We start from the raw sequence: 27,270 nt of genomic DNA, 5'->3' as shown, positions 1-27,270 counted from the left end.
TCCCTTAGAGCCGCTGCTCGAGCTAGTACGTTTGACTCGCATTCTACTTAGTCATGGCTTGCGGCACAATTAACAGCCGACAGCTTTCCAGGTGGACACGAATGTGCTGTCTGTGTACTCTGGTCACGATAAATCACGCATACGTAGTGAGACAACGCCGGGGTGACTCTGATTCGCATCCGCGGGAGCCAACGATGGATTCACAACGACACATGCGCTGCTCTCGAGACACTCCCGGTCTCAGAAGTACAGAATACTGCTTTTCCGGAAACCCATTGCACTCAGAAGGTTGACCAAGCTTACAAGGAAGAGAAAAGCCTTCGACTAGCTACATTTGGGAAGCATCGGCTGACTCGCACAGCTGCCGCTATTCTGCAAAAAGGGTTTGAGGAATAATCGGGCGGGGGTGACATACGGATCGATGGGATGGCTGCGCATTGACCCATATGTTTGGTAAAAAGGGGGGGGGGTGGCGATAGAGAATACAGCGCGCTCTGCGAATTTATTTCGGCTTTCGACGAGGCAGACGCAGAGTCCTCGCCTGCAGGCAGCGAAGGCAAGGATTCGAGTCAAGAGAAGGAAGTAAGTTCTGCCAGCCCGGCCATGGAAGCCACGGGAAAATCAGCCAAGTCTGATGACGACCGAGCGGAAGATAGCGACACGAAGACAGCAGTGTGAATGAGGAGGAGGACGGAAGTGAGGACGGGGAAGAGAGAAGATGAAGAAATAAGAGCGTTACCGCTGAAGCTTCTTATCGTGGTGCCCCAAACGTTCACCAGAAAGTGCACCAAAAGACCAAGCGACGCACAAAACCCTCCGTGTCGGTTTTCTTCTGCGACTTCCCGTCTACTTTTGATTCCTGCGATGCGTTTCACGAAGCGTTTGACCACTTCCTACGCGAGAGCTTTCAGCAGTTCTCCAAGCGCACCAGCACTTCGGTAGCCCTATGCAACAAGAGGCTAAAAAAACGCTGACAATAGGTCGAGGAAACCAAAGAAGCTAGTGCCAGAGCATTGCGTTTTCTATTCGAAGACGTTGAAGTGAACGCACGGCCAAAAATTCAAGCCGCGATGTACGGGGAAGCGCAAGCACGCCAAGGTCCTCGTGGCGTGCTTGCGCTTCCCCGTACATCGCGGCTTGAATTTTTGGCCGTGCGTTCACTGAAGTGTAGTGCCACCGTGAACGTCCGAGTGTCGATCACCTCCAGTGGCATTTGGGAGCTGAGAGTGCCTGACTCCGGAAACCACAACTACGACTTGAACGAGCATCGTTGGAAGAACTACGCTGAAAACAGGACTCTCAGGAACCTCAGCTGAAGAGCGATGTGGCAGTGCTGCGAAGGTGATACTACATTATCGACGGGAAATTGTTCTGTTTGTGTGTATTTTCGGTGGAATCTCAGTTTTGTGTGTGATTTTGGTGATGTAGTCAAGAAGACAAAGCTTCGAGACGCGCACAACATGGTGCAGGAATTCAAAGCAACGGGGAGGCAGGTCTCGCGGAAGCGGAACTCGCAATATCCGAGCTGGATGAGTTTTGCAGCCAGAACGGCGGAAACGCTGCTAATGTGCTTGTCGATAGCGACACGAATGTAGCTCACTTCGTGACTTTTCAGAATGCTAAGACGAAGCGGTTGTTCAAGGTTTTCCCCCGAAGTGGCGTTAGTAGAATCTACCCACAACACTAACGCCAACCTTTACAAGCTGTTCACCTTCAAGGGTACGACATGTCCGTAAAGGTATGTATGTAGTTGTTAAGTTGTGGGTTCGAGTGAGTTTCAATAAATACTTATGCTTCCAACCTATAGGGCCAGGATAGTCACCACGCTCTCGTCGAACGCAAACACAAATTGAACCACGACGGATGATTGAATTTTTCAAGCAGAATAACCCGGGATGGAGTCAAATTCGCATCTTCATGACGGCAAAGCGGTGCATGAAAAATATGTGATGCGTGAGGAGTTCCCAGATGCTACTCAACGTTTCTGCCAGTGACATGTCGTCACATGGCTGAGGAAGAAGGCAGCACGTCTCACAATTCCCTGGAAAAGCTGGGCGGGTCCGATATACACCCACGTTGATGAAGACTCGGGACAACACGCAATTCGAGTGGGTTTCTTTCAAGTGTGGACCCCCAGCATTAAATCGAAGTGGGGAAAGATTAAAGATGTGATTATGGATACGTTTACGTTTGGTCAACTGGTTTCGACGCTGATCACGTTGCAGGAGTAAACTGAGGAGAAATGCATAGCCGAATATTATCGCGTTGGTGGGCGACCAAGTGATTTGTGTGAAGATGTGGACTTGCGTCACTGTCGCTTCAGCTTAGCAAGTTTGCCTTCATTTTGGTTGCAGCACAGTACGCACTGGCAACAGGCGCAAGTGCCGATTATACCATGGATCTTGGGACACCTGACAATGCATCGATGAAGAGTCCAAGGACAGGAAACGTGTATAAAGTCAGCACCATGGTATGTTTGGTGTACTTTTGGCGCAATTTGATCTCTTTGGTGTGAATTCAAACTCTCGAATACCGTTGTACATGATGTGTTACGTCGAAGTCAATGCACTTGCATGAACACGTGTTTACATCCGTGTCAGCATGATGTGTATGTCCACAACAATTGCAACTATGAAACGGTGGTACCACCAATGCGGTCATTTCCCACGAGGTGGATTGTCCACTGTCCAGTGAATAACAGTGCTGAAGGCGACGTCTGCTCCGGAGGGTTGAAGCAGACAACGTGCCCCCTGCTGTCAAAACCTGCGTCAGTGTCCTGCTCAGGGACGTACATTGAGACGAAGGCGTTAGCTGAAAAGATCGTCGACAGGAAGTCGCTGCACTCGACACCGACGTACCAGGTCGCGCTCAGATGGCTCAAAGACTTCTGTGGGGCGCTGAACTCGTGGTGAACTTCTCGCAACTGGATGTGCCTTCCTTCCTAAGGCTCCTACCGGTCTCTTCAGTCGGCGCGGTACGGCACTCCCAGATGCTGTTTGCTGACGACGTGGCGCTATGTAGTACACAAATTGAAACTACAGCAACGGGCTAGGATGGAGATGGCGTCGATGCAAATATTACCATCAAAGTTGGGGATGAAGCCCACAACGAGTACGATTCCCTCGACACCCTTGTACCAAGCGACGCTTTTGTGCCGAACGCCGCAGCGGCTTCGACTGATGGCGACACTGGGATCGCTCGCTCTGCCAAAAAGAATCGAAGAAAACTCAAATACCACTAAAGTTACAGAGGAACAAGCCAAGCTGACAATGGTGTGGACATTCGCACCTTGTCCAGTGATAAAGGGCATGAGTGATGCTCCGCTGAAACGAGAAACGGGAAAAGAAGAAGGTAAAGCGGATCGAACTCTCGCACAAAATACCGCGATGGCAAGATCTCAACCTGGTGAAGTTTGATGTCATTGCCGCATCCTGGACCATACAGCATGTTCCATGCGAAAGCGATGGGGGGTGATATCGTCATGCTGACGGCTGAAGTGAGCAGCGCTGTATTTGTGAGACCATACAACGTAGGTCAAGACGTACCAACAATCTTGAAAGTGCTGATTCGAGACAAAGCGGAGGAAGGCATCGATGCCATTAAAACGGCCGGTAATATTGAATTGCTGGTGTACTGGCCGGACTACTTTTGCGCCACGTTCGACCTGTTGGATGCCATGGCTAGTATCTATGAGGTGCGATATGATGACAACTTCAAGTTGGTGATGCGAACTTTGAAGTGGCCGGGGTCTGTGGAGTGGGGAGTCAATAACCTTCGCGAGTCGTTCCTAGACACCAGCACCATCACAAAGTTAAACTGGACTCACCAAATTTGTACCAAACACATATCTAATTCTACATGTTCGATCCGATGCAGTCCGATACAAGACTACAAGATCATTGAGATAAATGTGCGGCAAGCGATTGTAGAGCTTTTGGATTTGGGAAACAAGCTGTTATAATGGAAGATGAGTTGGTACAAGCAGCAGGACTCCACCTCGTGTCGAATTTGGTGTCTGACCGTTCTCTAGATGTTGATCAACAACGCGATCTGGACGACTGCATCTACCGGCTGGTGCCTTACCTTCGAATGCGCTATCTATACAAGGCGATAGCTTCATTGTATAGATGGCTATCAATGCGGTGGAATATCGCAGCTGTCAATGGAGGAGGCTAACTTCAACTTTCAATACTTTTTTTTGGCTTCTATTGGTGTACAATTGTTTTGTACCTTAGGTCTTTGGTCATTTTGAAAAAAAAATCATCTACCAAAATTACACAGTACAAGTACATATTTCGGGGCCTCCAAAACGCCCAGGTCCCACAATTCCCAAATTCGTCCTTTTTAAAAAGCTTTAATCATAGTGATGTGTATCTTCGCACAAGAAACGAAGATAAATAAATTTACCCTAGTTAATGGGTAACACACTCCACATGTTTTTAGTCTGTCAAAGTCAGTACGGTACAATCGAAAAAGCCAGTTTCTGACTGTCTAAATTAGGTTGACAGCTAAACCAAACTATACTGTAAGACCGATCAATCCAGTTTCCAATTTACGTCACAACCAGCAAGCACAACAAAGGCCTTACATCACATCAATGCGTCTCTTCGTCGTGAATCTCATCGTGTCTACTTTTATTACCAGCGTCATTGACTTCACTTGGGCTGAAGGCACAGCCGAGGTCGCTGCGCCGGTGGCTGCCAACAAAGTTCGTCTTCTGAGAGGAAGTCACAAGCTGGATGAAGATAGAATGATGATGGTTGCGCCTGTCGGTGCGTTCTGGGGTGCTGTTCACCTTAATCGAGCGGACTCGACTCTCAGCACGCAATCATCGACCATTTCGCACGCGGTGCGGGAGAAGATACCGCTGCCAAAATGGGCGAAAGCTCTTGCGGTTTTGGTGAGTCTTGGTGTGGTGTCTGGTGCCGTCGTGGGCAGCATCAAGATAGCGGACAAGTTGCTAGGTAGCGCGGGAAAGTGAGTCGAACGTGAAAACAACCTCGTTAGTTGACCCGTTTTACGAATTAAATAGGGTGGATGGAAACTTGCATTTTCACGGGGTACTTGTCAGGCGGCCAAAGAAAATTCGTGGCAAGTTCGGCCGCGAACTTCACCTTCGGCTTTGATATTCACTGATTCCCGCCGTACGCTGAAGTTTGAGCACTATCGGTACGATGAGCAGAATGGGTCGCTGATGCCCACCGGTCAACAACATTCCTTCCCTACTCTCGGGTTGAAAGTTGCCTATTCAAAGGCGAGCACTTACCCCAAAAACCTGCACTACTACTTGCTGTGTCCGGCGATCCAGATGGCCATCGGAATCAAGATCCCATACCGACGAGGCAGCCAACCACCACGATATACTAGGCAGAAGCCAGCCCAGTCCCTCCGTGGAAGCTCTATGGATACCATTGTGGCACCGTCCACCGCTCCAACCGGCAAAGAAAGCGGCACCGTTATCATTGCCCTACAGTGGCTGAGCAGCATCGTCGAGACCAGACGCTAAACCGCGGCGTAGCAAGCTGAACGCCGCGTCAAATCTCCCCCACTGTCCTCTTCCCCATCGACTTCGCTTTCTTGTCTGCAACAGCCTAATGTCGCGGAATCGATGCGTCTGGATGCTCTGAACCAAAATGCGCGCGACTGCATGAGGAAGCGCAAGAGTGAATTCTTCTAGCCCGTTAGACCCCCATAAGTCGACGAGGTTCCTGTCAGTGTCGGAAGGAGAACTTAAGCTACTTCGTGGTGTTTACCACGGGCTGATGGAGGGTGATGTCGACGCCTTCCAGGATGCTGGATGGGACTTGCGAGCAAAGATGCGAATGGCGATTCTACTCTAGAGGCTTTACTTGCGCGAGTCCTTGCTGATAACGACAGTGAAGAGAACGAAGCCAAGACGATGGTACTCATGGAGGGAGAGCTGGCAAGCACTAGACTCAATTAACTGAAGAAGTACGTCGAGGCTGGCTGGTGTGTGCAGCTGTACTGCTTTCGAGCGAAAGGAAAGACGGCGTCGGACCGCTTGCGAACTCAATGCTCGTCCTGCTTCTAGAGCGTCTTCTTTGATCGCTTTGTCAGCAATTTGTAGAAAGACGTAGAGCATCAGACTCCACCCCTCCTGGTTGTTCAGTCAAATACTACCACCGCAGAAGTCCCCCCCCCCAAGTGCGTTTGGTGTTCATGGGCCTTGATGCCTTCGCTCGAACGATCGTCAGAAGCTGGGCGTTGTTTAAGACATTTCCTGGTGCGAAGGCGGTGGGGTATACGACTCAATTTTAACATTTTTTAACGACACGTGCCTGCAAAATGATCATGCAGAAAGCTGTCGCTGTGTTGGTGCCGACGCAACAACCAAGTCGATTCTGGTCCAGCAGTTGCAAGGGAGACGAAAAAACACACATCGAGTAAGTACGATGGCGACAGCGTGCTGGAGGAAGCACTGTCATCGACGAATACAGCTACTGCAAAGTCTTGGTGATCGGAAACAAAAGACAATCGGCCCCCAACAGGGCCGCGTGGACTCGTCTGATTGTTTATCTGCTTAAGGCAGAATGGCGCGTCGAGATTTATTCGTGGTGGGCGTCCTTCAAAACGAAGTTCTTACGAGCTTTCGACTCATATCCGGAGCAAGTTACCAAGGTGAAGCTGGATGATGTTGCCAGTGTCGGAGATACAGTTGCGTGCACAAGTCGAAGAGCTTCGAAGAGCATTGTAACTAAGGATGAGTCAGCTATTCAGCTTTAGCAGGCAAATGAAACCTATGCGAGGGGTATTGTCCACGAGCGGAATGTGTTCTTTCACAAAAGTTGCGAGAAGAACAACTGTAAACAGTGCGCTTTACGATTGGATCAAAGCAGACCATCAAGTCAGTAGCTTCGACAATACCAACAACCGCTCGTTAATGTGAAACAGAGGTCGCAATTTCCGAGAGATGGATGATCGTACCCGGCGGACCATAGCCCTGGTGGTGTCACTTCGGACAACTGTGGCTGGCCGTAGATTTTGTTACGGTTAACCGCGATTCTGCGTCAAAATCGTCAAGAGCCAACGATACTATAATGCTGGCCTGGCTTGACGACTTCGTCGGAGGTTAAGAATTATTTGTTCGTTCTTACGAGCAATGGTTTACGTTGGGGTATAACGGCAAAAACATATATTCTTGGCGGCGGAGGTTAGTGAAAATGAGGACGTTTAGATTTTGACGGAGAACTCGGTTGCCCTTGGCCACCCCTGATTTTTTTTTTTCGGTCGGCCGAAGTGAATCCCACGATCCCATTCAGTTGTCCACGGGGTGATCACGGGTGCGGCCTCTGATGTGAAAGTCCCTTTCTTAGTCTCAGTGTCACACACACATGCCGTTTGCATCGCCTTAAGCTGCTCATCGTGAGATTCGTCCATTTCACGAAGCTGAACGGCAGTCTCAGATTGAATAGCTGCAATAGATGATTGTTGAAGCTCAAGAACTTCCTGGCGTAGCTGCACCAACTCTTGACTTGATGTTGCACTTGTACGAGCCGAGACGTCCACAGTAGCAGTGCTTTGACCGCTTGAGCTATTGCGCAACGACGCAGGTTGTCCATTGCTCATACTGTTCAAGAAGCCAAACGTACATTATTGTAGGGAACTGTGCCGACTTTCAAACAAACGCAGCTGCCTCCACGTTCAAGTCGGGATCGAAAACATCAGCCAACCCACCGAAGAATTAATTTCCTCGGCCGGACCGCGCATACGTCCCTTTGTTACAGCCTCAGTGCGGGACAGCCTTTTTGCATCTTGGTTACTTGCATCCCTCAAAATCCATCCTCACCCGAACGATGCCGTCATACTACTGAAGTATGAACCCAAACGAACCCGGCGTGTTAATGATGTGTCAGCTACTGTATCGCAGCCTGCGTTCAAAAGCGGTGTAGGAACTTCCTACTTCGCAGGTGAGACTCGCACTGTGAGGTGTTGAGATGTAGCGGGATCCAAGTGCTCATTCTCTCTTTCGCTCTCTAGTGAAAAACCCATGTATCGTGTGCACAAGTTGCTCCTTTAGTGTATCGAGCGCGTCTGACACATCCGAATTACATTGCGCCTTGCAATTCTCAATCGATCAGCTTTTTGCTATCAACTTTGGTGAAAAGTGATATCCACACGATAAAGCACCACCTAACTCGGCCGATGGTTTGCGCCACACTGTCGTTGGTGGAGCAGGCGATGGAAATTTTCGCGTGGATGCAGGTGGGGAACTGACGCATATTGTCGTGTGGAGGCTGCGTTGGCCGCATGTAGTTTTGCTTTGCAGATGGCACGTCGCGTGTCATTGGCGGCCGGGAGAACGAATCAACCAAGTGTACGTCTCTACAACTCGGAGTACAGAGAGTCCTTGGATGGACTACCTAGCGTATCAGCTGGCAACTCTTTTTTTCCACTGGTATCGAAATCGAGGCGTCTTGTTGCCAAAGAGTTGAAGCGATTGTGCCTCCCCGATCGCGAAGCGTCATTCGCTACTGCAATCGAACTGTTTCCTTGTTGGCGAACAGGTCTGGTCGCTGGATCATTCGTACGGCAAGCGGAATGAGATAATACTCCTTTCGTGGGCTTTCAGCATGAGCAAAACGTTCCGAAACTACAACCACAGTGAGCACTCGTTACAGCGATTGACTAGCATTCACTGGTTGGGGAGGAATTTGTTTGGTGACTCCATAAGAGGGAAGACGTACTAACATAAATATATACCCGACGTGCGAATCTGTTCGATGTGCTTGATGTGGTCTTTAGTAGACAAAGCTTCTGCATCCCCTGGCTGTCCTTGCATCTTTCAACAAGTAGCGAATATCCCCTCCTCACACAAAATAGCGATCGTATGACACCCATCCATCTCCTCCTTTCACGCTATGCTTCCTATATGAATACGAATGCGTCGCCGGTCACGTCGACTCGCTCGTAATACCTGCTTTTGGAGAACAAACGTGTGGATGATGTCTCAAAACCACCACTATAACTTCGCCACACATCTTTTTCGGACTGCTGACAACACGCAAACCTTGTCAGTGCCGGAATTCTCCAAAATCAGCGAATAGTCAGTTCTCAGCAAAAGTCCTTCGGAAAAAATCTTCAGTCTTTTTCCAGGCGTAAAATTTGGAACCAGTGAAGCCCACAACGTCCAAGATCGCTGCAATGCCCTTGATTTCGTTGAAATCGCCTGCGTGCGTGATCGTGGCCTTGAAGATATGATAAAGGCCAACGACCTAAAGGCGACGCCAGCTTCGACCGAGTCGAAGCCCGTCGAAGCCCGTCGAAAGCAGCACGGAGTCTACCGACGCGCACGAAGGATACAAGAACCAAGAGCGCCACGACAAGAAGGATGAGAGCTGCGGTGACCATGGCGATGACTACGGCGAGGGCTACGATGACTAAGGGTATGGATATGGATAAGGCGGGTACAACCCCAGTACGGCAACGATTTCGATGGCGGAGGCTACTACGGCTACAAGTCTACGCCGACCAGCCCTACAGCTATGGCTATGGCGGCTACGGATGTGGTGACTTCTACGACCGGACGGCGACAACTATGGCGTCGGCTGCAACAACGATCACGGCAAGAACCGCCACCACGGCCACAAGAAGCACAACTACGGCTATTAATACAACTGTTAACTATAAGTTCCAGTGTTGTTGCCCATTTGTCCAGTATTCTGCTGAAATAGTATTGAAATTGTCTTGCTATGGTAATCTATAATTACTGGTGTAAACTTGTCCTCCAAGTGTCCTCATCCGTCCAACAGCGCCAGGTACTTCCTTGCCTGAGCCGGGGCGGTGCCGACCTCGTCCAGCGCCTTGAGCAGCTTGGCGCGCAGCTCCATGACCTGCGTCTGCTGCGCCTGCCTGGTGGCGGCCTCCTTGAGGCTGATCTCGTCGGCCTTGAGCCGCAGCGTCTCGCGGCGCAGCGTCTGCTGCTGCTTCCACTTGGCCACCTCGAAGTCCAGGCGGCGCGCCTCGACAGCCAGCAGCTGCAGCTCCAGCTCCGCCTCGTCGTGCTCAATTAGGGGAGCGTTTGTTAAGAGTCTTTTCTTGCTTGGCGTCGGCCTCTCCGGGGCGTCGCTCTTGCGCTTCGCGCCGGCCGTGACGGAGCTCACGGAGGTCTCCTCGTTGCCTAATTCCTCCGTGGGCCCCGCGTCCGAGTCACTCGAGCTGCTGCGCGGCTTCGACTGGCGCACGCAGTTCTTCTTTACGTGCATGCCGTGAACTTTGGTAATTTAAGAATAATGCGACGGAAAATAGAGTCGGTCTGACGGAATATAACGTCATTTGTCGATTTGTAACGCCCGGTATGTTGAAGTTACTTGGATACGGATAGCAGCGTGTAGTGTAGTGGCATCGTCGACGCTGGCGTCTGCAAACACCATGCCCTGGATGACCTCGGCTCGGATGCTCATCTGTCACAGCTGGATCTCCATCTGCGCGAAGGACTCGCGCGTCTGCAGCAGCTCCACCTCGAGCTGTTGCAGCTCGCCCTCGCGGACCCACCTGAACTGCTCGAACGCGAGCTCCTTCGCTTGGAAGAACGCGCGTTTGCCCTCCAAATCCGCCGATGGTGCGCGAAGGGTTGAGTAGCGCAGGGATGTAGCCAGTCATGAGGATTGGATGCTGACGACTGCCACTGCGAGGAACGCTCAACATACTTGGCGAGTTGTGGACTGATGGTGCATACAGCCGTTGGCCAAAGCCTGTGCAACCATTTGACTTGGGCGGGGAGACCTTGGTCTGGAGGTGCTATGGGAAGTGGGGGCACTGTTCTTGGCGGGAGGTAGGGGATTTCTGCTGGCCGTGTTTTCAGTGTCGGAGTCCACTTAGAAAAATACTAGAAATCCTCCCCTTCTACTTCTCCATCGTCGTCGCCACTAGGATCATAGTCACTGTCGCCGAAGCTGGGTTGGCTTATCTGACGACGACCCCACCGAGAATTAAGCAGCTCCTGCCACTGAGTAACGCATTGAGCAATGGCCGAACGCAACGCATCTGGAACTTGCACTCGGGTTGGACAGGGGTATTCTTCACGACTTGTGCGGGCTGATCAGACTGCTTGCACTTCGGGTTGAGGTACCGCTGTTTGAGGCAGATCCGGTTCTTGTGTTGCAGTTCAAGTTGGTGGAATGACTTGCACCACGTTTGGAGGCGCATCAGTGCTCTGTTTCGTCAATTCCAGGGCCTTCGCGGTTGAATTTGGGGCTGGTTCCGAGGCCGGCGAGATGCTTTTAACAGATTCCTGCCCACTTCCTGGTGATGTGACTTCTCCACGGGCTCCGGTTCATCAGAACCACTGGTCTGGTACTTTACTAGATGGCGTGCTAGTTCTTGAAGGCTTACTGGAAGGTTTTGTCGACTTGGGTGCTTTAACAACCTTCCGTGCAGGTTTGCATTCGCTCGGAGGGGATTTAGTGGCCCGTTTCAGTGTGCTTTTGGTATTGGTTGGCGTGTTCTTTCCTCTGCCTGGCGTATTCTTGTTTGTAGTACTCCGGCTCGTGCGAAGGGGTGTATTAGACGAACTCCTCGTGACTCGAGGTGGAGTTAGGTGAGCTCGAGCGATAATTACAGAGCTAGCCTCCACGCGCTTGATCTTGCGTTTGAGCCAGGGAGAATTGTCTTCATCTCTGTGAGCGGACTTCGACCCAGATCCAGCTCTCCTCAACCGCCCCCCCCCCCCCCCCCCCCCCCCCCCACACACACACACCTTGACAGCAACATATTAATTCTGTAGGAATGAAATCTCCTCATCTTCCTCATCATTATCAGAGATGAATGAACGAAAATGGTTCACTAGCAAATGACATGCCAAACGGTTGATTGCTAGGTGAGCACAGTGTTCAAGCTTCTTGACGCGACCTTGACGTTGCTCCATCCCTAGAGTAGACTCAGACGCTCAGAGATGGCGGTGATACTAGCGCCAGCAGAAACCATGTGCTGGATGATGTCCGCTCGAATGCGCATCCTCTTCAGCTGCAACTCCTGTAGCGCGAAGGACTCGCGGGCCTCCATTTCACGACGCAGCAAATCTAGCTCACTCTGCTGCAGCGCGTTTTCGCGGTGCCACTTGAGCTGCTCGAACGCCAGCTCCTTAGCGCGGTGAAATACGCGTTTGCGTTCCACATTCGACTTACCGCTTGCGGTGCGGAATGCGTCAATGAGAGGCGGAAGGAGACCAGCCGTAGGCCCCGATTCGACTTGTCGACTACGAGGTGCGCCCGTAGACTTGGAGCTACGCGAGCTATTGCGAGGTGTGCTTGGCTTTTGGTCCGCAGCAGGGAGATCGATATCGCTTAATCCGTAATCGCTTTCGCTGAGACTGCGCTGGCGTTTCTCTTGGGTCGGCAAAGCTTGAGAGGTACCAGCATCGCCCATACGAGACATCAACTGCTTCCGCTGCGAAATAACTTCCGCAATGGCCGACCGATAGGCTTCCGGGACGGCAGAGCCTGGCGTCGATTTTCGGGTGCGATCATGGCTGGAAGGCGTAGGCGAGGAAGGCTGTTGAGGGAGCTTCTCTTTGTGTTGTGGAGGTGAATCCGTGTGAATGTCTACCTTCGCACCTAGCAGCGGGCCGCTTGCCTGCAGTGGTTCTGAGGTCGCAGCAACCTTGCGAACAGCTCTCCACTGTTGAGGGTTATCACAGTTCTGAGTATTGAGGCTTGGGGTGTTTTCGTCGTTTGCCGGGGAGTTTTGAGGCTCGTCCGAGGCAGAATTGGCATCCTGAGTGGTTTGCGTGGGTGTCACGTCCGCCATCTCCCCTCGGGCAGCTTCAGCTTTCTTAGCCGTAGGCTCTCGCCTCGCCCTCTTCCTCGTCGATGCAGCTCCATCTAGAGCCGCCTTCCGTGCATACTGCCTCTTAGTGCGCGTAGATCTCCTCACTGTCGGCAGCTCTTCGTCCACCTCTTCCTCGTCCGACGCCAGCATAACTACGCGGGGCGTTGGCACCACACCCTGCTTCTTCGGCACTGCCACCTCCTTCTTCTCCTGCTGCTTGGCTGTCACCACCTTAACACTCGCGCCTCTCTCCTTCCCCGTCGACCGACTAGCTACTACCTCCGTGCTCCCCTGCGCACACAGAGTCTCCGGCTCAACCTTCTCCCCCTCCTCCCCACCACTCACCGTCAGCTGCACTACCGTTGCCTCATTACTACATGCAGCAGCGCTCCTGTCCGCCTCACTGTTCTCACACGAATTGCTCAGGTCGCTCTCGGGCACGACCTCCTGCTCCCTCTCTCTGCGCTGCGCCTCCGTCACGGCGAAGGGCAGCTTCACGTACGTTGGCTGCTGTTTGTCCTGCTGCCTGCTCCTGGGTGTCACGAGCTCGTGCAGCCGCTGCAGTCTGTGGAAGTGGCGACACATGTGCTCCAGCTTGTCCTGCACCGTCTTGAGCCCACGCAACGCGTCCCTCTCGTCCAGTGAGAGCTGTGCGCGTTGCGCCGCCTCCGCCGTGCAGCGGAACTCCAGCAGGTAGTGCTTGAGCATCTGCTTGGCGTGTCGGACGTTCCAGTTGGCGCGCGGCAGGCTGCGGTTCACGAAGGCCGCGAGCTGCTCGAGCGCCGAGTCGCGCCGCGGGGAGAACGGGGCCGCCGCCGTCACGCGCAGGAAGTTGTCGCCCTGCTCCAGCCACGACACGATGGCATCGCGTGCGTCCATCACTACTGGCGGTCGATTGGCAAAAGGCCTACTTTTCCGTCGCGCATACAAACAGCAAGTGAGGAGGCGAGAGACACTTGAAGCGACGCAATTAGCTATGGACGAAGTGCTGGTAGCGGTGGAAAGCTCGGACCCCGTGGTGGCGAGGCTGATGGTCTTTTGCGGCCAAGGTTGGACGGCGCTGAGGGGTTAGTGGGGCAGAATGTAGTGGTAATTGAGTGGGGTGTGGTGTCTAGAGGAAGTGGAGGGCAAACTGGCGCGGTTCGTTCGACGGTATACTAGGCGAAGAGCTCTTTTAGATGTTGAAGCGTAATGAATACTTACGGTGGGTGCATGTGTATGATGAGGTTTTGCAGTCATGCTGCTGAGTTTCGAGGGGTGGACGCTGATGGAGAGCACGGTCATGAAGTGCACGAGCTCTTTCGCGTGCGTGCGGGGGGTTGATGGTGCTCGATTGATGATGGCGCTTATAGCGTTTTTCTTTTTTCTTTGGTGTCGTCGAGCAGCGCTACGAGGAATTGTTTGAAGACGTCGTGGCGACCTTCCTCCGCCAAGAGCAGGTGAGGTGCGTCATTCACTTCGCAACGCAACAACTCGGTGCTGACGAAGTTGTTGTACGATGGTGCAATCAGCTTACGCCCGACGAGTTCTTTGCGCACTGTAGGGCGCTGCAACGCAGTCCCAAGCACGAAGACGCAACGGTGAACCTGCAACTTCTGCTGTGTGCACTGGACTTTGAGGCGTTTTGCGAGCTCATGACCGAGGAGGCGATCCAGGCGCAGCAGGCGCTCAAAGCTGCGGAGGACATGGGGCTCTGATGACACTCGACCTTGTGCAAATACAAGTCTGCATTGATATTATACCCAATTAGTTTTTTAGCCTGGTGCTCTGCGTTAGCACCTGCGGCAAGCAAAGCTACATACATGTACAAACACACACATTGAGACAGTATTTCCCATCTCACCAGCGGGCGGCGAGCGTGCTGTCCGGGGGACAGTCGGATGCTCTGCTCACTGTGGCGAGGCTATTTCCAATGATAGCCCTCGCTCTAGAAGCCGTCCATGTCCGCGAGCTCGCGATCAAGCATTTCCTTGTCGCTGTTCATGGTCAGCTCGTCTAGCTCGATGTCGTCCACGTTCATGTCAGACGGACGAATCTTCGGGCTGCCGTGCGTCAGGCTGTGCTTCCGCATCTGGTGCAGCGCCGGCAACAGGTCCGAGCACTTGCGCGTGATGCGCTTCCGCAACTCGCTGTCGTCCGTCATGCTAATGACTGACGCGCGCGTTTCGTCCATCCACGGGTGAGCCAGGATGCCCGACGCGTCGAGGCGCTTGGTGCGATCCACAGTCAGCAGCTCCGACACCAAGTCCTTGGCCTCGTCCGACACGTCGTCCCAGTACGGGGACTCGAACTTGTACTCGGCCTTCACGACCTTGTTCAACACCGTAGCGTGGTTGGAGCCAGGGAACGGCGGGTATCCACACAGTAGAATGAACAAAATCACACCGAGGCTCCAGCAGTCTACCTCGGCTCCGTACGGCTCGCCCTGTACAACCTCCGGGGCAACATATCCCGGGGTGCCGCACGCAGTACCGCGGCGCGAACCGTTCATGGGTCTAGCGAAGCCGAAATCAGCGATCATCACCTCAGCGTCAGGCGCCGATGTTTTCAGCAAAATGTTTTCCGGCTTCAGGTCACGGTGAACGATGCCACGCGAGTGGAGATAGTCAATGGCACTCGCGAGCTTCCGCATGAGCACACGGGCATCCTCCTCCGTGTAGCTCTTGCGCTTCACCAGGTCATCAAACAGCTCCCCGCCGGTACACAGCGGGGTCACAATGTAGTAGTATCTGTCCTCCTCGAAGTAGTCCAGGAGAGGCACGATGTTCGGGTGGTTCAGACTCGACATGACCTCCACTTCTTGTTTCAGCGAGTGCACGTCCTGGATGCCCAAACTCGCCTTAGCGATGCACTTCACCGCAACTTGCTTCCGCGTCTCACGGTGAGTTGCAATGTGTACCACCGAGAAGGCACCCGATCCAAGCTTCCGTCCGAGCTTGTAGAATCGGTGGAACGACATGAGGTCCACGTTGTTCAGCGAGCGGTTGCTCTCGCTCGACTCGACACTGCCCGCCGAGTTTTGACGCATCGCGTAGGTGGTCGGGGCTCGAAGCGTGGGTGCCTGGCTGCTGGGCTCCTGTCCCGACGACGCAGTCTGCAGCGCCTTCATGACACTCGCGTACGCCGTCTTGACGTGGGTCGTCCACACGTGCTGCGCCTCCTCGAGCTTGACTTCTCCGACCGTGGCGATGAGCTTCTTGATGTAGCCGCTGTTGGCGCCGTCCTGCACCTCGCCCAGAATCTGGTCCAGAATGTACACCATCTCGTCCTCCTTCTTGCAGTCGTGCATGTCCCGGATCAAGTTGGCCAGCACGGGGAACTCCTGCTCGACGGTGCGCCCTGCCTGGGACGCCGGCGACAGGGCCGCGGGTCCACTCACGGCCGATCCACAGTCGGCGGCCGCCAGCCCCACCGAGCGGGAGGAGGAATTGCCGCCCACCACCTTCTGTCCGTAGCGGTAGTTGCTGTACTCGTTGTTGACAATGTAGTTGAGGATGCCGCGTCCGAGCTTGGCGGGGCTCTCCCCCTCGATCCAGCGCTGCAGCGCGCGCATCCAGCGCTGCCTCTCGGCCTCCTTGCTGGCCTGCAGGTAGTAGAGCACGACGGGGCCGTCGTCGATGCGTCTGGCGTCCAGGTTGCTCTCCTTGCGGTGCTGCAGGCAGTTGCCGCCGGCGCTGTTGAAGGTGATGGCGCTGCGCGTGGTGGAGTCGCCGCCGCCGCCGCCCAGCAGCCCGAGCCGCCGCGAGCGCTTGCGCGCCACCAGCACGAAGCAGAAGGGGCGGTGCTTGAAGGCGTCGGACGCCTCGACGCGCACGGCGTCGGCGCGCGCCACCTCCATCTTCAGCAGCTTCTTCTCCAGCTGCGCCACGTCCTTCTCCTGCTGCTGCATGCTGGCCGCGTACGGGTTCTTGCGGTACACCTGCAGCGCGCCGCGCGACAGCACGAGGTGGCGCGGCATCCACGCCTTGAAGAACTGGCCGCGCTTGCTGAGGGAGCCGCTGAGGATCACCTCGTGGCCGCCCACGGCGCCCGCGCTCACGCCGCCCGTGCTGCTGAGCGCCGTGCGCACGCTCTCGATGGCGCCCAGGTGCTGGTAGGACGGCGCGGGCGCCGGCGGCGCCGCGTGGTGGCGGCGGCGGCCGTCCGGGCTGCGCAGACGGTCCGAGGGCTGCTTGCGCCGCGCCATGGGCACGGGCGCGCGCGACTGCTGCAGCAGCAGCGCCGTGGGCGGCGACTCCCGCTGCGTCTTCATGCTGGGCTGGGGCTTCTGGGAAAAGTATGGAAATGGCGGTTGACAGCTCGAGCCCGCCGGGGTGTCGCGGCCTGCGAGACTTGATGCGACGGGAGCAGGCGGCGTGACCCGTTTTCGGAGGCGGAGAGGCCGCGAGAGTCGATACACTGCCAGGACCGGATTATGCGAGGCTGGCTATGCGAAGTGCAGCTGATAGTACTGTAGTGAGAATAGCACTGCTACCGTTAGTGCTAAAATAATGTAGTAGTATTGTATGTTCGTGTAAATATAGTAGAGGCAGAATGCATCACTATTGGTAGTGGTACTGACAGTGTTACTATACTTCCTAAACTCCGAAATACCCCAGGTCAGCACCTCTAGCCAACTGCAACCGTGTGGCAGAGGTACGCAACGGCGTTGTTATGACTCACGCCGTCGACAGGTTCGTCCGCGCCGATACCAACATCGGGCGAGCACAAGTCGGTAGTAGTAGTCGATGTCTAATTTATCAGTGGTACTTTTTCATATCAGCTAATACCTTCCGAAGTAGTATTCGAGCTCTATAGTATCACCCCACGATGATCTTGGGCGGAAAGAAAAGCAGGCGGTTCTGGCTAGCTGAGACTGTCTGCTGGCTAGCGCCCTGAACATCGCGGGGCCATTTCGCCGTATGACAGCAGGCCTGCCTGCTGGGCGAGGCGCTGTTCGCACAGCCTGTTCGCCCGCATGGTCACACCCAGGCAGCCAGCTTGGCGCAGATGGCGTGGGCAGCGCCGAGGCACGCAGCGAGCCGCACCTCTCGCCGCGCATGCGCCGCTTGCCCCAGCTTCAACCTCGAGATCGACGGCCCGCTCCGCGGCTCTTTGTCCCTCCGCTGACTGATTCCGGTCACGCCTGTCGGTCGGGGTGCCGCCACCGAGGCCTCGAGGGCGGGCGGCCTTCCTCCCCAGAGCTGCCTGCTCCGATGTTCATTTACCGTGCAACGCATGGCGATCGTCCTGCATTCCTCGGTGCTGCTTGGGGCGTCGTTGCTACAGTAGACGCGTGGATTTTTTTCACATCTGCCAGAGCACAGGGTCAAGTTGAACCGAACTTCAACTGCCGCGCAAACATGCCGGCGTCAACCACCAAGCAGCTCGCGGTGGTCGCGGCGGCCAAATCGCCGCCGCACGTTTGACATGGGGCATGGCCGCTGCTTGCATTTCACTATTGAGACTGTCGGGTAATGCTGCTACTATCGTCACTACTGTAGACTCCTCTCGGAGACGGCCGTCGTGATGACGATCAGCCGGGCTGCTGTTCACTTCGTCTACCTCCGTCTCGGGTCCCGGCTCATCTTCTTCAGGTCGGGCTGGCCTGGTGTGCTCAGGAGCCCCGGCGGCGGCATACCACCTCCTGGTGGACCAGGGGGAGGCCCTGAGCGACCCGAGGCGCCTGCCATCGGCGGCCAGCCGTTCATGGGCGGAGGTGGCATCCCCACGCCATTGCCGCCTTCGTCGTCGCGGGCGCGCTTCATACCAGCAAGGATATGGGGCGGAGGCGGGGGTGGCACCAGCAGTCCTGCTCCTGCGGCAGGCGGAGGGGGGGGCATCATGCCCCGCGGCGGGAACCCTCGAGCGGACGGCGGCGGTGGCGGGACGGGCCCCACGCCACCGGTGCTCATCGGTGCGCCGGCCCCCACACCGCCAGGAGGACGGATCTGGCTCAGCAGCGCGCTGATCGCGCCGTTGCCGTCCATCGGGCAGTCCTGCTTCCAGTGGCCCTTCTGGCGGCATTTGTGGCACGTGTACGACGGCGGCGGCACCTTGGGCTCTGTGCAGTCCGAGATATAGTGACCGGGAATGTTGCAGCGCTTACACAAGTAGCCTTCAGGCGGAACCTTGCGCTGCATCTGGCCGCTCGGGTTGTGCTGGTCCTTTGTGGGGCAGTCCTCGATCCAGTGGCCCTTGGTCCCGCAGCGGTTGCACGTGTACGACTCGGGCGGAGGGCGGCGGCCACCATTCCCGCGGTTGTCTGTGGCCGACTTGTTGAATGTCTGGAAGTTCGCGGCGTTGATCGCGCTGGAGCGGAGGCTACTGGCGCCGTCCGCCATACCAGGAAGCACTTCCACGCTATCCGGGCCTCCGCGCATGTGCATCATTCCCTCTCCAGCTTCGTGTTCGTTCAGCACGGTCTGACCGCCATTGTACTTGTCATCCATCGGGTCTCCAGGACGATTGCGGCACCAGAACTTTGTACTGTGGTCGTTACTACGCCGTCAAACAATAACAACAAATTAGCTGCGTTGACAAGAAGAAAACGTAGGTCAAAAAGCAAGCATACCTTCCAGTGGCGACAACGTGGCCGACCGGGTGCCATTGAATATCCCACACAGCGGTATCGTGTGCCTGAGGAATGGATGCCAGCGCGTTCTCCTTGCTGTTAAGCAGACAATAACAAAATTTGTCGTTAGTAAAGCGAAACAGGAACGCAAATACACACGCCCAATACAAAGCCCCGCAGATTGACATACCCGACTTCCCAGTACATGAGCGATCCGTCGTACGAGCCACTGACAAAGAGGCGCTCATACCACGGGTGCCACGCAATTGACGTAACCTCGCGCGCATGGCCCTTGAGCGTGGCGAACTCCTTGAGCATCCGGATGTCGTAGATCTTGATCAGCTGGTCGCGACTCGCCGTGAGCAGCCAGTTGCCGTTCGAGTTCCAGGCCACCTTGAAGACGGTGTTCTTGTGTCCGTGCAGCGTGTTGAGACTGTTGCCCGACTTGGGGTCCCAGATCTTGACCAGGTTATCCTTACTGCCGCTGGCCAGCAGACACTTCTGCGGGTGGTAGGCCACGCACTTGACGTCCCAGCCGTGCCCGGTGAGCACGCGCTCCTCGCGCCCGCTCTCGAAGTCCCAGATCTTGACCGTGGCGTCGTCCGAGCACGACACGAACTTGAAGTCCGTGGGCGAGAAGCTGAGCGAGCGCACCGCCTCGCGGTGGCCCTGCAGCAGCTGCACGTTGGTCATGCTGGACTGCCAGTACTTGATGACGCCGCCGTGGTCGGCCGTGACCAGCCAGTTGTCGTTGTGCGACCAGACCATGGCGCGCACGGCGTCGTCGTGGGCCTGCAGGATGGTCTCGAAGTTGAAGGCCAGCCCGTTCCAGAGCGTGAACTCGCCCACCGAGTTGCCCGTGATGAGGCGGCGGCCCTCGGGCGTCCACGTGAGGCAGTTGACGGGGCAGCGCTGCTTGTTGGTGGAGCAGCGGCAGAACTTGGTGCACACGCACGAGGCCAGGTCGTCGTCCCCGGCGAAGGCCATGGGCGGCAGCATCTGCTTCTTGTAGAACGAGTGCGGCGGCAGCGCGTGCGACCGCACGCTGCGCGCCAGCACGAAGCGGCGCTGCGTCACGTAGTTGATGAAGGTGGCGTTCGGGTCCACGCTCTTGCGCACGATGGGCTTGCGCATGCGCTTGTGCGGCGGCACGCCGCCCGCGTAGTGGCTCGAACCCACGTCGTGCCCGCTCTTGAGCACCTGCGCGGGGTGCAGCTCGCCGTTCTCCTGCATGGCGGCCACGGCCCTGGACGCGCTCACCTCGGGCTTGGCTTGGCTTGCTTTAGTGATGGAGTGGGTACAGTGTACCTTGGTATTATACGTTGTGTGTGCCACTTCATGAACAGCATTTGAGTGACTTGTACTCCCCCGTGTGAGTGACATGAGACTGAAAGGGTGCGGCCGAGAGTTGAAGATGCGGGACGTGTTGGCGCTCAAGAAGGCGTCGCCGGCGCTGCGGCTGTGTATACAGAGCACGCGGCTGGTTTTGAGCATTAGAGAGGTTCGGTGGGGTTGAGAATTGAAGCGGTGGCGGTGTGGGCTGGAGTTGATGAAGCTTTTTTTTAATTGTTGCGGTTGTGCAGCCTGAGCTGACGGACGAGACGTTCCGGAGCCACTTGCTGGATCGGCCCGATGACGTGCTGGAACAGGTCAAGGCACTGGCACCTGAAGACATTTCTGAGTGGAGCCATGAGCAGCTTTGCTGTCTGATGGACGACGCTGACTACGATCCGGCGGCGGCCGCGCGTGAGAGCGAGTCGGGGCTGTTCTTGGACCTGCATTCAACGCTGACGAAGTTGCGCAGCAGAATGGAACAAGGTGAGTGGGCGACATGTGAAATTTGCGCGTTGTACCGATGAGTTTACGGGAGGAAATTGCGTGGTGACAGAACACCAGGACAACAAGTGCCTCTCCCCAACGGCCAAGTACATGGTTGCAGTTGATGGCAGCCGTACGCGCGCCCTCGAAATTGTACCAGTCAAGGATTTGTACAGAGACCTGATGCCTTTCACGTCTAATGATGCCAGGTCAATCCTATTTAGCATTCGAGTTGGCAGCGCGTCTACGGAGGCAAGGCCAGCTTGCGGTTGTTAATATTAATGAAGAGCTTGCAGCCAGCCGTCAGCTACCGCACATTTCCGGCGAGTTCATCGCGGAAGGTTCGTATCGTTAAACCCAGGACTCACTTTTCGAGCAGCTCGAGATCTAACAACGCTGCTGCCTCCAGAGTACAAGGCGCATTGTGCTCGGCTGCAACTACCAACCAATCGTGTCACAATAACTTGCGAGGAGAGTGCTGGCACGAGCTCAGTCGCCCAGCAACTTTTACTCGTAGCTGAGCGAGAGCGAGTTGACTTTCTCGTGCTGGGGGCCCACGGCAAAGGAGGGCCAGCAATTGACCAAGTTCACCATGTCCCATGGGAAGTTTTGCGCTGTACGACGTCAATACCTACGCTGGTCGTCCCTCCGGCCCCACTCAATTCGGTGATTAGCAAGCAGTACGTGTTCGTGGTGGCGGTGGACAAGTCAGCGGCTGGAACCCGCTGTCTCAACGCCACTCTCAAGCTCATGCGCCCCGTCGATACGTTACGAGTTGTCCACTTCCACGAGAAACCGATTGTCGGCGAGTACGATGCCCAGCCGTTTGAATGGTACCGCAACGTTATCGAAGGCGCTCAGGTACGTCGGTTAGCACCAGTACCCGGTTGCATTTTGCAATCCTAAGACTTCCTTGCGCCGCAGATCAATGGTGAAGTGGACATTCAGCCTATTGAGCGCACGAGTATCATCGCGGAGAGCTTGCAAGCCTACGTATCCGCCAACTCTGCCGCCTACTTGGTGCTGGGCTTGAACGGTGACGGCGCCGAAGCCAAATCTCGAGCCGACAACCCAGAAGACGAGCAATATGCAAGTCACTCCAACGAAACCAGTCGTATCGGTCGTCTGGCCTCGGCCATGCTCTTCTCGCCTCGCTGCGCCTTGTGCCTGTGTCCGTAGCAGCAACATGCTTGCCTTCAACTTGCGTACCATCATTTCGGCACACCAGTCTCCAGAATTCCGACGGTCTCAACCTCCAATACTTTATCCCCTGGCCAATAAACCCAACGTCTCCAACCACCTCCATCATCGAATTCCCCCTTCATTCCCAATCCATCGCGTCTGCCGGGGATTTTGGTGGTTGCGACCCCCAAGCGGGCGGCTATAATCGCTCGCCACACACAGCTGCCTCCTGCCGACCATGCTGACCCTCGCGCGCCGCTCAGGAGCCCTGGCCCGGACGTCCGCCGTCCGCTGCGCCTCGTCGGCGGTGCCGGCCGCCTCGTCCTCCTCGGCGCCCGCCGAGCGCGGCAACATCCAGGACCTGCTCAACGGCAACGCCACGGCGCGCAACGGCGTCGGTGCGTCATCCCCCGCAGCGCCTTGCGCCTTGGCCTGCTGCTCCCCCTGACCTCCTCCTCTCTATACGCAGAGTTCGTCGTGTCCAAGGTGGACGACCTGGTGAACTGGGGCCGCAAGAGCTCGCTCTGGCCCATCACCTTCGGCCTGGCCTGCTGCGCCGTGGAGATGATGCACTCCGGTACGTCTCCGCCTCCATTCGGTCCCTGGCTTTGGCTCCTCGCTGCGGAGAGTTAACCGTCTTCCTTGTTGCGCTGTTGCAGCCGGCTCCCGCTACGACTTCGAGCGCATGGGCATGGTGTTCCGCGCGTCGCCCCGCCAGACGGACGTGATGATCGTCGCTGGCACGCTCACCAACAAGATGGCGCCCGCCCTGCGCCGCGTGTACGACCAGATGCCCGAGCCGCGCTACGTCGTGTCCATGGGCAGCTGCGCCAACGGCGGCGGCTACTACCACTACTCGTACGCCGTGGTGCGCGGCGTGGACCGCGTCATCCCCGTGGACATCTACGTGCCGGGCTGCCCGCCCACGGCCGAGGCGCTGCTCTTCGGCCTCATGCAGCTGCAGAAGAAGGTGAAGGGCAACAAGTCGCTGCTGCTCAAGTTGCGGAAGTAAGCTGTGGCTGCCTCTCTAGCGGGACGGACGCTCCGTCGTGTAGGCCAGCTACTGGACTTTGGCGCGTCTGTGCTCGGTTGAGAGAAGACACACACACACACACACAAAAGAAAATGAATTTGGATGACACAACACACGCCAAGCGGAGTATGTGCAGCAGCTGTACCTCTTGTTGTGGCAGGTGGAAGTATCGGACTTGTCGTGGCGCAATGTTCGACCCAGCCCGGCGATTGTGGCACGTTTGGGCCGTCGGTTGATCTTGATGTCCATTGGTCTGTTGCTCACAGGTTGCCATCAACTTCGACCAGAGTAATCGAGCGCGATTCGAGACCGCTGGAAAATGAGCTACAGCCCACCATTGTTCCTGTCACCGGTCGTGGTTCACATCCATCTCCCAACATTCAAATGATGTGGCGACTCACCTCTGGGCTCCTTCAGCACAGCGGATCGGCGGTGAGCCGAGCAGCTAGAGGTGGAGGAGGCAGTCGTCTCGTTCACGCCACCTGTTCGGCTTGCCAAGCCGAAGTCCAGCAACGTGGCAACGTAAGCGATCTCCTCGCTGGAAATGCCACAGCTAGAAACGGCGCCGGTACGTGAAGTCGAAGCACTGCAGTTGTTTCCCCACTCGTCGGCCTCGCTCACGCTTGTCTGCAGAATACGTCGTGTCCCGCCTGGACGATCTGATCGACTGGAGCCGGAAAAGCTCCCTGTGGCCCGTAACCTTCGGGTTGGCTTGCTGCGCCGTAGAAATGATGCATTCCGGTGCGTAGCCCAACGATTGAAGACACCTCTTCTAGCTTCAAGTACTCACTGAAACTCGTTGTCTGTCCACTCTTAGCCGGGTCTCGCTACGACTTTGAGCGGATGGGACTGCTGTTCCGAGCATCCCCGCGCCAAACGGACCTGATGATCGTGGCGGGCACGGTCACCAACAAAATGGCCCCAGCTCTTCGTCGAATTTACGACCAAATGCCGGAGCCGCGCTACGTCATCTCGATGGGGAGCTGCGCGAACGGCGGCGGATATTACCACTACTCGTACGCCGTGGTGCGCGGCGTGGACCGAATCATGCCAGTTGATGTCTACGTCCCCGGCTGTCCTCCCACGGCTGAGGCTCTGCTGTTCGGCATTATGCAGCTCCAGAAGAAGATCAAGGGCAACAAGTCGCTCTTGCTCAAATTGAGGAAGTAGGCGGCTTGGAGGGAAGGCTACGTTAAGCTGGGGTTAGCTTGGCACCTGCATATCTTTTGAAGAAGACAAAAAAAAAGAATTTGGATGAACGACACGCATGAAGGCTGGAGAGGGGAGCACAGCTACATACTCGTACCTCTTTTGCAGTAGGGACTCGAGCAACGCCGCCAAATGGAGAGAGTATCGGGCGTCAACGCTGGTTTGCTAAAGAAGGTTGCGCCTCGTTCTGCTTGTCTACCGAAGGTCTGTCAGCCGATCGGTTGGTTCTGAACCCGTTCACCGTCCGTGGACCACTGGCCGTAGCCATTAGCTGCAACCGTGCCTACCTGGAATCGCATATACTCTGCGCGAACGACGAGATCCCTGAGTCCCGACGTTGGTTTTCACCCTGATACTGCTGTCGAAGACCGCTCAAGCCGCGCAACTGAGACTGCAAGCCGTACGTGTGCTCTGGCAGGGCCGCGACCACATAGAGAAGCACGGCGCCGGTCATAACGCGTCCAGCGAGGTGGCCACAATCAGCACAGCATCATCATCGCGATGATGGATCGCAAACCACTTGGTTTCACTATGGCCCAATTCTTCGGGTGCCGACAATCCACCTGATAACGTCACGTGGTCGGTCTCCGCTACTTTCTGCAAGTGCTCGGCCACGGAGTGCACCGCGTTTTGCAACGGAGACAAGGTGGCCGTCAGCACGAGCGCAGGTGCCAGCGCAATCTGCCGTAGCGCTGGGACCCCCCCCCCCCCGCATCGCTCGCTCCTGGCCCCAGATTCCTCGGGTGCGATCCCCTTCGGACAGTCTGAGCTTTCGCCCGATTGCAGTCTCCAGCGCTCAAGTCTATTCAATTGACTACTGTCACCATGTTCCGTCTCGGCTCGCAGCTCGTGCAGCGCAGCGTGATCCGACCCGTGGTCGCCAGCTCTTCCAGGACGCTTCAAACCACCTCCGCAGTGACTGGGGCGCAGTCGCAGCCCCAGGAGCAACTGCAGGTCTCGCAGCGTGGCAACGTCGCCGACCTTCTGAACGGTAACGCGGCAGCTCGAGACAGCGCCGGTAAGCGACGAATTTCCTAGTGATCGACATTCGCTACACAACCTTAGCATCTTAGTATTATTCTATTCGTCTCTGCTCGTACAGAATACGTGGTGTCCCGCCTTGATGACCTCGTGAACTGGGGTCGCAAGAGCTCGCTCTGGCCCATTTCGTTCGGTCTAGCGTGCTGCGCCGTCGAAATGATGCATGCCGGTACGGTTGGGCCAATTCGTCACGGAGTTCGTACCACTTGTTAATACCTGCTCCATGCTAACAGAGATATTGTGGTTGCCTGGATCCAGCTGGTTCGCGTTATGACTTTGAGCGCATGGGCATGGTGTTCCGTGCGTCGCCGCGTCAGACGGACGTGATGATCGTCGCTGGAACGCTGACCAACAAAATGGCGCCTGCATTGCGCCGCATTTTCGACCAGATGCCCGAGCCCCGATACGTGGTGTCGCTCGGAAGTTGCGCCAACGGCGGAGGCTATTACCACTACTCGTACGCCGTGGTGCGTGGTGTCGACCGTATCGTACCGGTCGACATTTACGTCCCCGGATGCCCCCCGACGGCGGAAGCGCTTGTGTTTGGTCTTATGCAGCTGCAGAAGAAGATCAAGGGCAACAAGTCCTTGCTGCTGAAGGTGAGAAAGTAAACAACATGCTTAGCACGTGGGCGGATAAGCACTGCAATCATTAAGCTGTTGTCCGAACTTGAACTCAATACCAATCCAAACAATGATGAAAGTGGTCGAACAACGTATCCTCAACTTCCTCAGGTTTGCGTGCGCCTAGCCTAGCCCACATTGAATTCGCGAGTTGTGTGTACTCGAACCACGCGAAACCAAAATGAACCATATGAATTTGGTTGGCATAAGGACATGCGGCCATCAACGACTCCGCGTAAACTCTTGCGGAGGTGGCCACCAACATTTCCGCGTAAACCCGCGCTACCGTTTGTATACATACTGTACAACTTTTTTTTTCTTAGAACTCTTAGAAAAATTAATCTTCACCGTATTTTGCGCCGACTGGGGTAGTGGCCATCAGCCACCTTGCATAATCTAACAGCCTGAACCAGACGGCGAGGTGGCCATCACCATTGCTGCGAAATCACGTGCTCGCAGGTGGTTGAATCCTACCAATACAAATTGATTTCCTATTTCCACGCACTCGAGTGTTCGACACCATGTTCCGCGTTGGATCAAACCTCTCGTGGCGGCGTTCGCATGTGTTGTGTCAGCCCCTAGTAGGAGCTAGTCCCGCTCAGTGCCTCCACACCACCTCTTCTGTATCGAGCCCTGATAACTCGCAGGTCACCGAGCGTGCTACCGTTGCTGACTTGATCGCTGGAAATACGACGGCTCGAAACAGTGCTGGTAAGTGAACCGCTTTCCGATTACTAGCGTTAGAACCAACCTCACCTCTTAAAACCTTTCGTTTGGTTACGCTACGTAGAGTACGTTGTGTCTCGCCTCGAAGATCTTGTCAACTGGGGCCGCAAAAGCTCAATCTGGCCGTTATCCTTCGGTTTGGCATGCTGTGCAGTGGAGATGATGCACTTTGGTACGTTTTTCTCAAAAATCACCTTGGAAATGGTGCCATATGAAGTAACTTCGTTCCACTTGCGTAAGTGCAGCGGCCCCGCGATACGATTGCGAGCGTATGGGAATGGTCTACCGAGGCTCCCCAC

The 27,270-nt window shown here is 55.7% G+C and overlaps 10 protein-coding genes across 11 annotated transcripts; 5 read left to right on the top strand and 5 right to left on the bottom strand.

The window, feature by feature from the left end:
• Window positions 1-9,755: 9,755 nt before the first annotated feature.
• IUM83_03022 (uncharacterized protein) lies at window positions 9,756-10,223 on the bottom strand (the record flags this gene model as incomplete). The annotated part of the gene is made up of 1 exon (XM_067926991.1): window positions 9,756-10,223. One exon carries the CDS (start codon window positions 10,221-10,223, stop codon window positions 9,756-9,758), a length of 468 nt encoding a protein of 155 aa, XP_067784206.1.
• A 1,663-nt stretch (window positions 10,224-11,886) lies between these two features.
• Window positions 11,887-13,665, bottom strand: IUM83_03021 (DNA replication licensing factor mcm6; the record flags this gene model as incomplete). The annotated part of the gene is made up of 1 exon (XM_067926990.1): window positions 11,887-13,665. One exon carries the CDS (start codon window positions 13,663-13,665, stop codon window positions 11,887-11,889), a length of 1,779 nt encoding a protein of 592 aa, XP_067784004.1.
• A 97-nt stretch (window positions 13,666-13,762) lies between these two features.
• On the top strand, window positions 13,763-14,483 carry IUM83_03020 (DNA repair protein RadA; the record flags this gene model as incomplete). The annotated part of the gene is made up of 5 exons (XM_067926989.1): window positions 13,763-13,835; window positions 13,902-13,938; window positions 14,022-14,091; window positions 14,172-14,225; window positions 14,298-14,483. 5 exons carry the CDS (start codon window positions 13,763-13,765, stop codon window positions 14,481-14,483), a joined length of 420 nt encoding a protein of 139 aa, XP_067784383.1.
• Window positions 14,484-14,713: 230 nt separating this feature from the next.
• On the bottom strand, window positions 14,714-17,038 carry IUM83_03019 (CAMK/CAMK1 protein kinase; the record flags this gene model as incomplete). The annotated part of the gene is made up of 1 exon (XM_067926988.1): window positions 14,714-17,038. The coding sequence occupies one exon, from the start codon at window positions 17,036-17,038 to the stop codon at window positions 14,714-14,716; it is 2,325 nt and encodes a 774-aa protein (XP_067784444.1).
• A 1,288-nt stretch (window positions 17,039-18,326) lies between these two features.
• IUM83_03018 (wd40 repeat-containing protein) lies at window positions 18,327-20,572 on the bottom strand (the record flags this gene model as incomplete). Of its 2 annotated transcripts, none has more annotated exons than XM_067926986.1 (3): window positions 18,327-19,266; window positions 19,340-19,435; window positions 19,530-20,572. In XM_067926986.1, 3 exons carry the CDS (start codon window positions 20,570-20,572, stop codon window positions 18,327-18,329), a joined length of 2,079 nt encoding a protein of 692 aa, XP_067784053.1. The 2 variants fall into 2 exon arrangements, with proteins under 2 accessions (XP_067784053.1, XP_067784054.1); XM_067926987.1 differs by having other exon boundaries at window positions 18,327-19,254.
• A 181-nt stretch (window positions 20,573-20,753) lies between these two features.
• On the top strand, window positions 20,754-22,336 carry IUM83_03017 (N-alpha-acetyltransferase 60; the record flags this gene model as incomplete). Its single annotated transcript, XM_067926985.1, has 6 exons — window positions 20,754-20,840; window positions 20,923-21,157; window positions 21,228-21,290; window positions 21,367-21,498; window positions 21,567-22,018; window positions 22,082-22,336. 6 exons carry the CDS (start codon window positions 20,754-20,756, stop codon window positions 22,334-22,336), a joined length of 1,224 nt encoding a protein of 407 aa, XP_067784006.1.
• Window positions 22,337-22,577: 241 nt separating this feature from the next.
• On the top strand, window positions 22,578-23,351 carry IUM83_03016 (NADH dehydrogenase [ubiquinone] iron-sulfur protein 7, mitochondrial; the record flags this gene model as incomplete). Its single annotated transcript, XM_067926984.1, has 3 exons — window positions 22,578-22,737; window positions 22,809-22,916; window positions 22,999-23,351. 3 exons carry the CDS (start codon window positions 22,578-22,580, stop codon window positions 23,349-23,351), a joined length of 621 nt encoding a protein of 206 aa, XP_067784442.1.
• A 405-nt stretch (window positions 23,352-23,756) lies between these two features.
• IUM83_03015 (NADH-ubiquinone oxidoreductase 20 kDa subunit, mitochondrial) lies at window positions 23,757-24,542 on the top strand (the record flags this gene model as incomplete). The annotated part of the gene is made up of 3 exons (XM_067926983.1): window positions 23,757-23,940; window positions 24,006-24,113; window positions 24,190-24,542. 3 exons carry the CDS (start codon window positions 23,757-23,759, stop codon window positions 24,540-24,542), a joined length of 645 nt encoding a protein of 214 aa, XP_067784441.1.
• Window positions 24,543-24,575: 33 nt separating this feature from the next.
• Window positions 24,576-25,035, bottom strand: IUM83_03014 (uncharacterized protein; the record flags this gene model as incomplete). Its single annotated transcript, XM_067926982.1, has 3 exons — window positions 24,576-24,595; window positions 24,679-24,776; window positions 24,869-25,035. 3 exons carry the CDS (start codon window positions 25,033-25,035, stop codon window positions 24,576-24,578), a joined length of 285 nt encoding a protein of 94 aa, XP_067784215.1.
• Window positions 25,036-25,406: 371 nt separating this feature from the next.
• On the top strand, window positions 25,407-26,233 carry IUM83_03013 (NADH-ubiquinone oxidoreductase 20 kDa subunit, mitochondrial; the record flags this gene model as incomplete). Its single annotated transcript, XM_067926981.1, has 3 exons — window positions 25,407-25,599; window positions 25,684-25,791; window positions 25,881-26,233. 3 exons carry the CDS (start codon window positions 25,407-25,409, stop codon window positions 26,231-26,233), a joined length of 654 nt encoding a protein of 217 aa, XP_067784440.1.
• Between the last annotated feature and the right edge of the window lie 1,037 nt (window positions 26,234-27,270).

The sequence above is a fragment of the Phytophthora cinnamomi genome (genome assembly GCF_018691715.1).
Source record: "Phytophthora cinnamomi strain GKB4 chromosome Unknown Contig92, whole genome shotgun sequence".
Lineage (NCBI taxonomy): Eukaryota > Oomycota > Peronosporomycetes > Peronosporales > Peronosporaceae > Phytophthora > Phytophthora cinnamomi.
This window is presented reverse-complemented; position numbering and strand designations above follow the sequence as displayed.